Genomic DNA, 15,515 nt, shown 5'->3' with positions numbered 1-15,515 from the left:
GAGGTTTGCTAGGCAGGCAGGAGACAAGAGGTGTAGTTAGATGGGGAAGGTGAGCAGGTGAGCTTTAACTGGAGGTTCAGAGAGTAATTGGTGGTTCAGACGGTTAAGCGTCTGTCTACAATGTGGGAGACCTGGGTTCAATCCCTGGGTCTGGAAGATCCCCTGGAGAAGGAAATGGCAATCCACTCTAGTACTATTGCCTGGAAAATCCCATGGACAGAGGAGCCTGGTAGGCTACAGTCCATGGGGTCGCAAAGAGTCGGACACAGCTGAGCAACTTGACTTTACTTCAGAGATCTCAGGATTACCTGAATATAACTCTTCTGTTCTTTAGGTTTTCCAATTTAAAACTTAGAATTCAGAAATGAACAGGGAGAAGCAGGGTCTCACCAGGATGAATAAACTTATTAGATAATTCCTGCAGCTATGTCAGAGAAGCCACTGAAGGAAATCAACACACCTGAAATCAGTCTCTTAACCCTGTTCCCAGGTCAGTGCTCTGTCCCTCACTGGGAGGACAAAGAAGGAGACACAGGACTGTCAGGCCACAAATGCAGTTTTAAACCTTATTTTCTCTATTACTGAGGCACTTTATAGATTAATAGATTTGATAACATAAAACTAAACAGTCAAAAACCACAAACTGAAATGAAAGGCAAAACTATTGAATAAAGATATCTGCAAGAAATATGAACAGAGCTCATACTTAAAAAAAATACTGAAACCACTAAGATACGTTAGGTAACCAACTCAAAAGGGGGGAAAAATGACCAATAGACACTTGAGAAACATGCAACTCTGCAAATAATCAGAGTAATAAAAAGCCAATTTTTACTTATTAAACTCGCAGAATTAGAAAAAATAGATATCTGAAAATCTTTTGGAAAACAATCTTGCAACACAGAGCAAGAGCTATAAAAAGTCATCATAATGATTCAACTTTTAGGAAATCTGTCTCAACTAACATAAATTGAAAACACAAAAATTTATAGACCAAGGTGTTCCTTACAGCTTTGATACTAGGGAAACTGGAAGCAAATTAATATTAAACCAAAAGAACATGATTTACCCAATTTATGACACATTCTTACAATGGAAGGTTATATAGCCTTCCATTAATTATTTAGTTAATCTTCCATATATAGCCATTAATTTTTTTTGGAAGAAATTTTGGAAAACACAAAGGTACAAAAAACAACATTAAATCATCTTTTGGAGGCCAAAGCGGTTCAATAACAGAGATGTACATTTTCATCATTTAGAATGAACTGTTTAACATGCACCATTAAAATAAAAATGCTTTAGAACTTCCCTGGTTGCACAGTGGATAAGAATCCGCCTGCCCATTTAGAGGACATGGGTTTGATCCCAGGTCCAGGAAGATCCCACATGCCTACGAGCAACTACGCCCGTGCGCCGTAACTACTAAGCCTGTTGCTGCTACCACTGAAGCTTGTATCCTAGAGCCTGTGCTCCACAACAAGAGAAGCCACAACAGTGAGAAACCTGGGTACTGCAACTAAGAGTAACTCCTGTTTGCTGCAACCGGAGAAAGCTCATGCATAACCGCACAAAGCAAGGAAGACCCAGTGCAACCCAAAATAAATACATAAATAAAAAATTAATAAAAATGCTTTATGCAGGAACACTAAGTGAAAAAGTCAAGATACAAACTATATTAAATATATAAAACATTGTACATTTTAATGCACAGGCAAAAAGGCTGGAAGGAACAAAACTAAAATGCTAATAGTGAGTGGGGACAGATGGGGGGGCAGGTGAGGGGGCTGGTTTTTCTTCTTTTGCCCATTCATATACTTTCCACATGGCCTACAAAGAGTGTGTGGTAGGGTTCAAAGAGTGTGTGGTAGAGTTAAAAAGTCAAAGTTCAGAGGTGAACCCAAACAAATAACAGAAAGACTGACAGTCTTCATAAATTATACTAATGAAAAGTGTAATCTACTAAGATGACACAGCAAACATGAACCATCTGAAAATGAAGAGAGAAGGATAGAGGCACAAATTCATGATTGCTGCAAGGGTTTTCAAGATACACTTTGGTAGAAGCAGATTGTGTGTGCAAAACACTGACAAGGATACGGGGAGTGAAACAGTTCCTGTTCAGCAAAATTCATCTGAAAGCTACGCTGAGAATTTTGTGCCCAACAAAGTTTAAAAAAAAAAAATATGTGGAGCATTACCAGAAATAATCATACTGCACAGAAAACCTAAATGAATTTGCAAAAGCAGATATCATGAGTCACCATGCATTATGGTCAGAGAGAGAACAGGAGTAAAAAGATGACAAATCAAACAAAACAGAGACTTTAAACAGTCTCTATAGGTTACTTTTTTATACACATATAAAAGTAGAAAAAAGAAAAAAACACAGGACATGAAAAAGATTTCCTAACGTTGGAAATCACTGGTTTAATATGTAACAATGCAACACCATGTATCAAGACCTGCAGTGTTAACTCAGAGCACTGTCTCTCCCCTTCCTAACACGCAATAAATGGATTAAAATAATGGTAAGGGCTTCCCTGGTGGCTCAGTGGTTTTGAATCTGCCTGCCAATGTAGGCGACCCCTGATCTGGGAAGATCCCACACGCTGCAGAGCAACTAAGCCCGTGCGCCTCAACTCCTGAGCCTGTGCTCTAGAGTCCGGGAGCCGCAAGTACAGAGTCCACATGCCACGACTACTGAAGGCCACTCACCCTAGAGCCTGTGCTCTGCAACAGGAGAAGCCACTGCCGTGAGAAGCCTGCACACCGCAACTAGAGAACACCCTAAGTAGCAACGAACACCCAGCATGGCCAAAAGTAAATAAATAGATAAAATAATAAAAGAAATAAAATAATGGTAGAAGTGAGCTCTCCCAAACCTAATGGTGTACATTTCAAGTGGAGGAGGCAAAAGAAACCCGAAAAAACAAAAAAAACACACACAACACAGGAAGTTCTGCAGGGGGGCTGTCTCATCACTTCCAGAAACTATACTAGTGATTCTAGAGAATTCTACTCCATGCCCCAAATCTGCAGAGGAGTAACCTCCCCATGGATCCTCAGCTTTCCCCTTTTTGAACTGGGTGGGGAGAGAGAGGGCACTGACACGGCCAGCGAGGAGGAGGAGCAGAACGGGGCTGACACTGACCAGGTGCAGGCTCCAGGCTTCAGAAGGCGCCAAACCTTGGTGCGGGATAGTCAACAAGATCACAGAACACAGGAGTGGTGCACCTGGGAGCCCTGGCCACCAACAGATGTGGCACAGCCTGGCACCAGCCGGGGCAACAGCCCTTCTCTGCGCCCTGGGGTTTGTGTTGTTGCTGAACTGTTACTCTTCCTGGCAGCAGGGCCCGCACAGCTGCCTGGCATGGCTGGAGCCCACAGTCTGGTGGGAATAGGCCCTCTGAAGTCAGATGGGCTGGGTTTGAATTCCAGTTGCATAACCTATTGGTTGTGTGTGATCCTATGTTAGTTACAGAGCCTCTCTGGACCTCAGTTTTCCCATCTGTAAAATGCTTGTTATAAGGAATAAAGGAGTTAGCAAATATATAAGGGGCTTAGAACAGATAAGGGGCTTAGAACAGCCTTTGGAGAAGGCAATGGCACCCCACTCCAGCACTCTTGCCTGGAAAATCCCATGGGCAGAGGAGCCTGGTAGGCTGCAGTCCATGGGGTCACTAAGAGTCAGACATGACTGAGCGACTTCACTTTCACTTTTCACTTTCATGCATTGGAGAAGGAAATGGCAACCCACTCCAGTGTTCTTGCCTGGAGAATCCCAGGGACAGAGGAGGCTGGTGAGCTGCCGTCTATGGGGTCGCACAGAGTCGGACACGACTGAAGCAACTTAGCAGCAGAACAGCTTTGCATGTAGCAGGTTCTGATAAGTGCTAGCTTTTGTTAATATGATCAGTGAAGTCCTCCCAAGGACTTGCCTCACTAGGCTGGCCATGGTGAGAAGAGGAACATTGGGATGGCACCCCATAAGCCATGTGAACCACCAGCTAGACTACATCTGCTACTTCTAAGGAACTCCTCAAGAGCAGCTTCTCCCTGGAAGAAGGGGCACTACACACCTACTTACTTAGGGGACCATAGTCAGTCATGCTGAAGTTCCACGTCTTGGTGGCAGGATCTGAAATGAAACAGAAGTACCCGGTTTGCACACAATAAGGCCAAAGACTTGGCATGAGCAGTACCTGGACATTCAATAAAGGCTTGTTGAATGAGTGAATGAATGAATGCACACATGCATGCTAAGTTCAAGACAGGTGACTGAAAAGCCCCTGCTGAGGTACAAAATCCCGGGAGAGGACAGACAGCAAACATACCTGAGGAAGCCACTTTGGTTCTGCCCTTCCGGATTAACTAACCTGAGCCACTTCACCTGGCCGATCGCCTTTAAAACGGAAATAACATCTGCTTATCACATCAAAAAAAAAAAAAATGCTGTTTGGCTTAAGTGCTACAATGCACACAAAGCACCTGGCAGCAGGGGAGGGCCTGTGAATAACTATGCATCCATTCTCCACAGGGCCACGAGGCAGCCCTCCAGGCGCGGCAGCTATTGGAAGGGATGCCTATTACAAAAGGAAACATGAACTAAAATAGAAAATTTTCTAACAACTGGATGGACAGAATGTGCCAATGCATCTTCTTCATATTTATGAGAAACTGTTAGAGACTCTACAAGTAGGGGAAAAAAAAAAAAACATCTGAAAGAACCAGTTGGAAGACTCATTACCATAACTTCTGCTGGGCAGACTCTTAAACACTGCGATGAGCGCCTCATTGTACCCAATCTTCACCTGGAATCGCTCTCCGTTCCGGATACACCTTCCCTGCTGGGAGCCTACCACTCTGTGCAGCGGGGTCCCTGCTTTCTGTTGCAGTCTTCCTTCTGTCCTGGGCATCACACTCCCCGAAATGTTCTGCCCAGAGGTGGAAGGTCTTGCCATCCTGGCCTCTAATTCAGGATCCCTAGGAGGCTGTCCAGAGGAAGAGGCTGCTGTCTCCTGGAAATTCTTCACTTTGGCCAAAGGCTCGTGAGTTGTGTTAGCGAAGGGTGTTGACTGGGTCTCGAGTGAAGCCTGAGGATGACCTTGACCTAACTCACAACCCCAAAGCTGTTGGCTGGGGACCCCTGGAGGACTGTTTGCCAGGGGCGGGGAGATCCCAGCGACAGTCACTTGATTTGGTGGGCGGTAGCTTGGGCAGGCTGTGGGCATCTCTTCTGGCCTCTGCCACATCCCCTTCGCCTGCTCGGAGGTGTTGGGTGGAAAACTGTGGGGATTTTGAGGTCTCTGGTCACCATGAGATGAACTGCTGGGATTTTGTTGTTTGAAAAAGATGCCATGGCTCCCTGACTTAGAAGGATCTCGGGGGAGGTTTTGGGATGGGCCCTGCTTGGACTGGGCAGGTTTCTGATGCTGTTCTGCTAATAGTTTCTCAGCTCTTCGGGCCAGAGCCTTCTGCCGATTTGCTTCAATTTTTTTCCTCTGCTCCTCTGTAAGAGGCAAGGACATTTTAATGGGGAGATGCTCATGCAGGAATGTCAGTCTGTAATCGGAAACTTGGCAAAAGCTGAGAAAGGAAAAACAACATGGAAATAGACATTAATTAAAAAATTTTTTTTTTGCTTACCTTGATTTCAACAAGCTTTTGTCCCAGGAAATGCACAAGGAGTATAAACAAAGTATATATTAAAATTTCTTTTAAAATTAAACATACACACACATATGACAAAAACCATGACCCTGATAAAAAAAGCAAATAGCAAGGTCAGTCAAATCCAAAGTTGAAAAGGTATTTCAACTGCAATATTTTTCTCCCTCTCATCCACCAGCCAAGATGAGTTAGTTATCAGATCCCAAGCAAGTTACGCAGTGCAACCTAAATCCATCAGATAAAGAGAAGGGAGTATTTCAAACTAGAAAGGATAATGGATTAGACTGACATAGACCAAAACAACTACATACCGTGACGTGACATTTATAAAATAGCCTCTTTCCAACCTGGAAGAAGGAAAAAAACATTAACATCACACAGACTGCACACTAAATTCACCCCTCAAATTGAATCCTTTTATTATTCCTAGCAAGGCAATCTGCAGGTGGTAAACCTACAACCAAGGAGCAACAAGTGACTCTTGGAAAAGTAAGGTGAAAACAGTAATACATGCTCATTGTACAAAGCCAGATGCTACATACAGGTGTAAAGAAAAGAGTACAATTAATCTGTAATCTCATCATCCATCCATAACCACTGTTCATAGGTGGTAGTTTAGTCATTAAACTGTATCCAACTCTTGTGACCCCATGGATGACAGCCCACCAGGCTCCTCTGTCCATGGGATTTCCCAGGCAAGAATACTGGAGTGGGTTGCCATTTCCTTCTCCAGGGGATCTTCCCCACCCAGGGTTCAAACCTGTGGCTCTTGCATCTCCTGCTTTGGCAGGCAAGATTATTTACCAACAAGTCACCAGGAAAGCCAGCTAGTGTTCATAGAGTACAGTATAATTCTTTTTTTCTATCCATATCCTTAGATACAGGTCCTGTATTTTGGAGATAGATGAATTTACTACAAATTAACAATGGCACCCCACTCCAGTACTCTTGCCTGGAAAGTCCCATGGACCGAGGAGCCTGGTGGGCTGCAATCCATGGGGTCACGAAGAGTCGGACACGACTGAGCGACTTCCTTTCACTTTTTACTTTCGTGCATTGGAGAAGGAAATGGCAGCCCACTCCAGTGTTCTTGCCTGGAGAATCCCAGGGATGGCGGAGCCTGGTGGGCTGCCGTCTATGGGGTCGCACAGAGTCGGACACGACTGAAACAGCTTAGCAGCAGTAGCAGCAGCAGCATTTCTCTTGAGGACTATTGATTCTAGATGCTCTAAGGAAATGAGTCAAGCTAGGTATTTTTTGGAAGAAGAGAGTTGGGAAGAAGTAAAATAATGCCTTTGAAAAGCCACATAAGGGCCTAATTTAATACCACTTGACTATTCCCCTCACTCCACTCGTGGATCTCTTAGAACTACATTCTGTTAATTAGTATGTCAAGATTTTCAGCAGATGTTCCTGATGAGGTAATTAGGTTACATCCCACTGTCTGTGAGACAGCTAGGCCAGAGCATCTGGGTTTTGTGGATGGAAACAGCAGTGGCATGCAGAGGACGTGTTGTAGGAAACTGGTGTCATTGGAGGATTCATCAGCTGAGCCACCAGGGAGACCCTGGTTCTATTCCTGGGCCGGGAAGATCCCCTGGAGAAGGGATACATAACCCACTCCAGTATTCCTGGGTTTCCCTGGGGGCTCAGATGGTAAAGAATCCAACATCTGCAATGCAGGAGACTTGCGTTCAATCCCTGAGTTGGGAAGATCCCCTGGAAGAGTGGTAAAGAACCCACCTGCCAAAGCAAGAGCCCTAAGATATGCAGGTATTCTTGCCTGGAGAATCCCACGGTCAGAGGAGCCTGGTGGGCTACAGCCCATGGGTTCACAAAGAGTAGGACACAACCGAAGCACAGCACAGCAGGATCTTTTACATACTGTATCCCAAGCCTGATTTTATCCCCCAATTAATTTACTTAGGTCCTTTTTCCAAGAGCTGAGCCACTTTTACAGCATTCTAGGCCCAGGCTCTTTACACTAACTTCTCTGGCTTGTTTCAGAATAGAGTCGGCTCTCAATGTGCCACGGAATGTTTACAGTGATGACAAGGGGGTAGGGGTGGGGTACTCTGAGAAGAGCCTGGGGTTAAAAAGGTTTCCTTCCTCCTGCGACTGTCTTTGACTAGAACCCCAAACATCTGTCCCCAGAGACCTCCCACTTCCCCCAACCGCCAACATAAGGAAGGGGTTAGAGAAAGGCTTTGTTCCCGGGGCTCCGCTCAAGTTCTCTGGTTCCCTGGGCAAAACACTCCTGCCTAAACTTTCCATCCAGGGCTTTGCCGCGAACCCAAATTCTACAGGCCCAAGGCCTGGTGCGCAGCCTCCACTAGCCAGGGGAGACGAGGCCGTCGGATGAGGTCCCATTGATCAGCCCCAAACCGTAAAGCCACCCCACTACACGGAAGCCCCTCTTCTTTTTGCTAGGACCTGGGTTCCACCCTATTTTGGGGGCGCGCATCTCCCCCCAGACTTGGCAGGACGGAAGCACCATTCCCACCCCTATCATCTCCATTTGGATTCACCCTTTCCGTTGGCCACTCCCTGCTCCAGGCTGGTATTTGGTCTCGTCCTTCTCCGCCGCCTTCCTCCCAGTTTACCTTCTCGGCTGGTGAGACCTAGACCGCGAGCTTCATTCTCGCCAGACCCCGAACCCAGGCGCGTCTCCAGAGCCTTCCTGAGCCAAGTTGCTCTTCCGGTGACCGGTTAGGCGCAGGTACTCGAGTGCTCGCCAGTTGGCTCGCCTTATTTCAGTTCCCTGGCCTGAGAGGTAGTGTTAGTGGCAGGGTCGGTCATCGAGGAACTACATTTCCCAGTGGGCAAAGCGGCCCGAGTTTCCCTTTAAAAAGTGAGAGTTCAGGAGGCGGGAGGCCGGAGCGGTGCTGCAGAGCCTTCTGGGATTTGTAGTTTGAGGTAGGAACCTGGTGAGAATTAGGAGAGACGCAACGTCATGGGCGGGGTGGAAATAGTCCACCCTGGGAATTGTAGTCCTCCATTTCCTGATGATGAAGCCGAAGCTCTAATCCTTTGGCCACCTGATGGGAAGAGCCGACTCATTAGAAAAGACCCTGATGCTGGGAAAGATTGAAGGCAGGAGGAGAAGGAGACGACAAGGACGAGATGGTTGGATGGCATCACCGACTGGATGGACAGGAGTTTGAGCAAGCTCTGGGAGACGGTGAAGGACAGGGAAGCCTGGCATGCTTCAGTCCATGGGGTCCCAGAGAGTTGGACCCGACTGGGCGACTGAAAAACAATTCCCTGAAAGGTTTCACCAAACTCCGGATCATTAAACCAGAGTTGTTGAGGTTTCCAAAACTGAAGTCTTGCTGTGAAGAACTGTCAGAGTTGTGGGGTTTTTGTTTTTGTTTTTCCATGCTCTTCCTTATTTTTAGTAGCACCCAGGAAGGAAGCAGCATGAGCTGTGCAAAGTATACAACATCATCATAACGCAAGAATTTCATTTGACAAGTCAAAGATCCTGAATCTGTGGCTAATCTCATAGTACTATGGAGAGATGGGCAGTCGGATTTGGTAGTCCTGGAGGACCGGTTCCTGATATTGATAACTTTGCAATTTAAGCATCACCTGCTGTTCCAACGCCCACCTGACCTTCTTGAACCAAAAGAGAATTAGCATTGTCATCACTGTCATTGTCATAATCATCCTTTTCATCTTCAGTCGTTGTGTTGAGCATTTATTCTGAACTATCTCATTTAATCCTCACTACAATGTTAAGGAACACACGGTATTTGTATCCCCCTTTTACAGATAGGAAAATGAACGGCTACTGGATAACTTTTTCAAAGCCTTATTAGCCTATTTGTGGTTCTGACTCTGGAGCCCACTTGAGAGAAAATTAGTAACCTGACACTCTCAGAGTCAGTTTACCCCATTTCTGAGCACCAGTGTGAGCCCTGTTTCCATTCCATAATCAACTCCACTGTTAAATATTGTTGGTAAGTACAATATTCCGCTATCATCAATATTGCTATTGTTTCCAAACATGGCACATGTAAAAACAAACAGGTATATCATTACTTAAAGATCTGGAAATACGACCAAGATGTATTGTTCAGGAAAACAAAGCACATCAATGTGTACATTTTGGTCCATTTAAAAAAAAAAATCCTTACCTATCAGTGTGTATAAACTCAGTTCACAACAAAGGGAGGATGGGGTACAGTAGTCTACTTTTTAATCTAGAATTTCCTGAATTACTTGAATTTTCTTAAAATAATCATATAGAACTTGTGTGACTTTTGAAACAGTGAACCAGGTTTTTTAAATGACAAAGGCATTGGCCTGTCTTACAGGCCTTGAGTGAAGTTAAGCATAGTGTTCAAACCTCAGCTCCACCCCTTTCATTGGCCAAGTCAACACAGTGACCCTACCTCCATTTCCTCATCTGTAAAGTTACAGTAAGAAAACAGTACCACCTTTCTAAATCTTCTTGTGGTAAGGATCAACTTGAGAAAATACAGGAGAAGCACTTAGGGAACTGTGAAATCTCAGAAGAGATGGGAGAGAGACATTGCTATTATTTGAGAGACATCTTCGATTCAGTCACTCAGTTGTGTCTGACTCTGCAACCCCATGGACTGCAGCACACCAGGCTTCCCTGTTCATCACCAACTTCTGGGCTTGCTCAAACTTATGTCCATCAAGTTGGTGATGCCATCCAACCATCTCATTCTCTGTTGTCCCCTTCTCCTGCCTTCAAATATCTTCTTAGGCCTTTCATTACTTATACCCAGAAGCCATTTCCTACTATATAGTGTGAGCAAAAATGAATGAACATCTGTCCCTGCCCTTTCTGTCCCCCAGTAGAGTCAGTTAATTTGCTAAAAAGCTGGGTGCTGGGCACTCCACCCACGTCTGCCACCCATTCATACAACAGTCACTGCCCTTGGCAGTTGGCTTACTTGTAAAATGACATATTGCCCTTTGATGTGTGCTAAGCAGGCATGGGGACCAGCAGAGCTTGGGTTCTAATATTCCTATAGATTCATGGGATCAAATCCTAATTCGGGAAGTCTAGATTAACTAAAAGATGTGCTTATTGTTCTAGCACAAACATTCTAAAATTCTAAAAATAGGAAATTAGACTAAGAATTCGGTTTAAAAAAAATTGTTTTCAGAAAGTAAACTAATCAAACACCACTCAGTGTTCACATCTGCTTTGTCAACAGCACCACTGATTGAGTACTGTTATATGCAAGGCTTCTTTGTTTAAATTTCTGTACTTCCAAAGTTCTTCAGGCAACTTATAGTAAAAAATTCATTCACTGAAGAGATTTAAAGTCCTGGAGGAAAACATGGGAGACAAAGATTAGAGGGAAAGGTGAGAGTAGTTGTAGAAGCTGAGCTCCAGACTGACTCAGCTTCCTCGCAGCTACAGCAGAAAAAAAAGAAAAAAAGAAAAGAAAACAAACGTTGTTCGAGGCCATCAGATAAACACCACACAGCTGAAACTCCCAAACACCGGTCAGCTGGGCGGTGTCTGCTGGTGTGAAACATTGCCTGGTTGCCTTATATGCACACAAACAAAAGGAAAATGTGATAAGTAGCTTGTAAAGTTATTTTTTAATGATTTATATAATTACATAAAATTACATAAAATGGCTTGAAGGCTCATTTTGTTTTGGGTTGGCCAATAGTTCATTCAGGATAGTGTGGGAAAACCCGAGTGAACTTTTTGGCCAGCACAATAGTTTTTAAAAGATTAACTGGTTTTTCTTTAGGAAAGTGAAGAATGTCATAAATGTCTTCGTTTAGCAAAATTAAAAGTAGTTTCCCTTTCAAAAATACCAATAATATTTAGTCTGTGAAATCCAAAAATCTGACAGATGCACTTATAAGGGATTCCAGCGATAAGATCCACTTCCTGTTCCTCCAAAAGGTTACATTATTTGGAGGATAGAAGACAAATAACTAAAATTGTCAGATTTAGCAAATGTCCCAAATATTTGTCCCCAATAGTGCATGAGACATGCTTTTATTAAAAAGCTATTATGTATCTAAAATTTTGATCTAACTGAGGGTCCTGTATCTTATCTGACAAACCATAAAAACAGTCCACCCCTTTTGTATCTGTTAGCAGTGAACCAATATGCATCAATAGTGTAGATACACGATTCACAAATACATTGACGACGTGGAATTTTAAATCCAGTTTTACAAATGAGGAGACAGAGGCCAGACCAGCTGCAGGTTCAGACAGCACTGTTGTGTATTGTAAAAACACACCAGAGGATTTAGCTGTGTTTGACAGCAAGGACCAGGCAGAGGCTGGGCTGGTGGAACATCAGTCCCACCGCAGAACTTTTTCTGACACTAAACATACAAGTAGCTGTTGCATGCTTGCCCTTGCTTAGCAGTATGTCTGGGTACCTACTGCAGCCCTTTCCCTGGAGCTTACACGCTAGTGATGCAGGCACTGGGTTTCCCCCTTCCCTGTTTCTGATCCCCTAGTGACAGTCCTTTGGGAAGGGAATTTTTGACAGGCACCTCAAGGGCTTGCCATCACTCAAGTTAATTACACCTAGAGCACTGTGATAAGATTTGGGAGCAGATGCAAGACTTTGGGTGGATAAGGAGGCTGTTCCCACCTCAAGTGCTGCCAGTCAGTAAAGGTATTTGCATATCCAAAGCACAGAGGAGCCATGTGAAGGTTTATAAGCCAAGAAATTCACCTTCCTTAGCGGTTGTTCCATTCTGATGGACTTAATTGCTTTGAGTCTGACAGTTGAGTTTTTCTCCCTCCTCTCATCTGAACCCCCCACCTCCCTGCCCTGCCAAAGCTCTAAATGTATAAAGACAGAAACTCAGTATCATTTCTACACTGTGCATTCCACAGTTAGGTGTGAATGTTCTCCAAGCATTTTAATTTCTCATAAAGATGAGAAATTATTATTCTTGCCTGGAAAACATCATGGACAGAGGAACCTGACAGGCTACAGTCAGTGGGGCTGCAAAGAGTCAGACACAACTGAGCAACACACTTGGGTCTTAGTGGCTGTGATTAATTCACAAGCCTCTCCCTCAAACCTGGGACATTTCTGTTGCAAGGACTTTGCCAAAAGCACCCCCCACCCAATATCCTGCTCCAGTTTCCTTAAACCTGTGAAATTTTACTTTTTTGTTTCTCCAAAATCACAAACTCCGTTTTATGCATCCATCTATTCATATATTCATTTAGCAACAATTCAAGGACCTGCTGTGATCCTTTATATGCTATGTAAAGGCCCTGGGGTTGCCACAGTCAATAAAAACCCAGAGATGTCACCGTTTCTTCTTAAAACTTACAGTCTGGTTGGGGAGGCAGACACATACAGATGAAAAGGAAACAAACTAAATAATAAGTCTTTGAAAAACCTAAATGGAGGGCCCAAGGAAAGATGGAAGGAACTAGTTCACAGTGGTCAGGAAAGGCCTCCTCAAAGGAAGTCATTGAAGCTGACAGCAGAGGATGAGGGGAGGCAGTCATGAAAATATTGGAGGGAGGAGGGTCCTCAGCCCAAGGGACCCAAACAAGAAAGAGCTGGGTGTGTCTGTGGAGCTACAAGAAGGCATGTGTGGCTGCAGGACAGTGGGAGGGAAGGTGGGGGGCACCCAGGGAGGCCAGAGAGGCCTGTAGGATCATGCCAGGATCCTGCATGAATGTTTGGATTTTGTTTAGGGAGCCGTGGGGACCCACTGGAAGGATTCACCCTGAAATAGTGTGATTTGGTGTCTTAGGAAGATTGCTTTTGCTGCTCAGTGGAGATATCCCTGGAGGAAGGGGAGAGTGCCAACAGGAAGGCCTTTTGGGAAGCCATGTAGGAAGGAGTCCAGACCAGAGAGCATGGTGGCCTGGCGAGATGGTCATGTTAGAAAGATGGTGGAGGAAGACTCCAGCACCAAATCCCTTTCTCAGGGAGCCTGACTGTCAGAGGCCAGCACACAGCATGCAAAGAGAGACCCATTGCTCACCTCCCACTGGTGGCAATGGACCTGAAGTTGCTTAGAAAGCTGGGGAAGTAAACAGAACTTTTTTACACATTGCTGTGTTTTTCTGTATACTAGGGAGCTTCTTTACAGAACTATGAATTAGAAAAATTCTGTTCTTTCATGATTAAAGGAATATAGAGGCAAAGAGGAGATAAGTAGCTTGTTCGAAGATATAGATAACATTGGAGCCCAAACTTGACCTCAGATGTCCTGCCTCCTACTTCTTATCCAGGTTGCTCCTCTGTAGGTGCTACAACAAGGGAAGAACCTTCAGACTTGGCTCAGTATTGTATGTTTGATACACAGTAGATAATCCACCCCATGGGAAATTGCCCAGGTGGTAGCACCCAATTTGTGTTTTGTTTTGTTGTTCAATTGCTGAGTCATGTCCTACTCTTTGGGATCCCATGGGCTGCAGCACTCCGGGTTTCCCTGTCCTTCACTGTCTTCCTGAATTTGTGCAAACTCATGTCCACTGAGTCAGTGATGCCATCTAACCATCTTATCCTCAGTCGCTGCCTTCTCTGCTTGTCCTCAGTCTTTCCCAGCATCAGGGTCTTTCGGATTAGGAGTCATTGGCTTGGTGCAATATCCCTGAAGGCCACCAGGGGGCGAATAATAGTCCATGATCCCAGCCTGTGTTACTGTTCCATCACTCTGTCTGGACTCTTCTTTCTTCTGGTGGCTCAGCTGGTAAAGAATCCACCTGCAATGCAGAAGACCTGGGTTTGATCCCTGGGTTGGGAAGATTCCCAGGAGAAGGGAACAGCTACCCACCCAGTGTTCTGGCCTGGAGAATTCCATGGATTGTATAGTCCATGGGGTCGCAAAGAGCTGGATGTGACTGAGCGACTTTCACTTTTATCTGTTTATGCTTTGTCTCTTACTATTTCTTTTTTGTATTGTACAGTATTACATTTATTACCTTTTTATTCTTCCCTTTTCCCACCTCTGTTTCTCTAACCCCATATCCAGCCTGCCCACATCATGGAAATAAAACATTTTTAGTAGTTTGTTGTATGTCATGAATTTCTCCTGGTTTTCAGTTGCCAAAGACTGTGAGACTAACAGTTTATATTTCCCTCCTCTAGCTTTTCCCTCGGAGAAAGCAATGGCACCCCACTCCAGTACTCTTGCCTGGAAAATCCCATGGACGGAGGAGCCTGGTGGGCTGCAGTCCATGGGGTCGCTAAGAGTCGGACATGACTGAGCGACTTCACTTTCACTTCTTACTTTCATGCATTGGAGAAGGAAATGGCAGCCCACTCCAGTGTTCTTGCCTGGAGAATCCCAGGGACGGGGGAGCCTGGTGGGCTACCATCTATGGGGTCGCACAGAGTTGGACACGACTGAAGCGACAGCAGCAGCAGCAGCAGCTTTTCCCTGCTTGCTTTGAAGAAATATTTATTTATTTGGCTCCATTCTGCCAGGTCTTAGTTTCAGCACGTGGGACCTTTAGTTGCAGCATGTGGGATCTAGTTCCCTGGCCCAGGATTGAACCCGAGCCCCCTGCATTGGGAGCACAGAGTCTTATCCACCGGACCACCAGGGAAGTCCCTTCCCACTCATATTGGTTTGATTTTTACTTCTGCAGCCGTTAATTGCCTTCCCTCCCTTCAATAGAAAAAGAAAGGGGATCCACTCCTGATTCAAATGAAACATCACACAAACAAAAGGTCTTTCAATCAATAAGGAATTTCAAAAGTAGGGTTCAATTTAAGTGGCCTTGAGGGCTGCATGCTGTCGCCACCCTAACTAAGACAGCATGTAAATAACCATCCAAAGTGTGGGATTCCTCTGGATCTGGGAAACACACCTCTCCTTCCTACCCTGACTCCAGTATTTCA

At 44.9% G+C, this 15,515-nt stretch overlaps 1 protein-coding gene across 3 annotated transcripts in view; it reads right to left on the bottom strand.

Moving 5' to 3' along the window:
• SMARCAL1 (SNF2 related chromatin remodeling annealing helicase 1) overlaps nucleotides 1–8,498 on the bottom strand; it is a 53,726-nt gene extending 45,228 nt beyond the window's left edge. For 2 of the 3 annotated variants that reach the window (XM_019976428.2, XM_070771934.1), the window contains exons 1-4: nucleotides 8,277–8,498; nucleotides 5,985–6,020; nucleotides 4,751–5,589; nucleotides 4,091–4,141 (exon numbers count right to left, since the gene is read on the bottom strand). In XM_019976428.2, the coding sequence (XP_019831987.2) occupies nucleotides 4,091–4,141; nucleotides 4,751–5,531 (832 nt within the window). In that variant the 5' untranslated portion in view covers nucleotides 5,532–5,589; nucleotides 5,985–6,020; nucleotides 8,277–8,498. Of the gene's footprint in view, nucleotides 1–4,090; nucleotides 4,142–4,750; nucleotides 5,590–5,984; nucleotides 6,021–8,201 lie in introns of all 3 variants that reach the window. The other variant, XM_019976435.2, reaches the window with a different exon arrangement.
• Nucleotides 8,499–15,515: the final 7,017 nt, after the last annotated feature.

The sequence above is a fragment of the Bos indicus genome, chromosome 2 (genome assembly GCF_029378745.1).
Source record: "Bos indicus isolate NIAB-ARS_2022 breed Sahiwal x Tharparkar chromosome 2, NIAB-ARS_B.indTharparkar_mat_pri_1.0, whole genome shotgun sequence".
Lineage (NCBI taxonomy): Eukaryota > Metazoa > Chordata > Mammalia > Artiodactyla > Bovidae > Bos > Bos indicus.
Note: the sequence above shows the minus strand (reverse complement) of the source record. Positions and strands in the feature narration are given on the sequence as shown.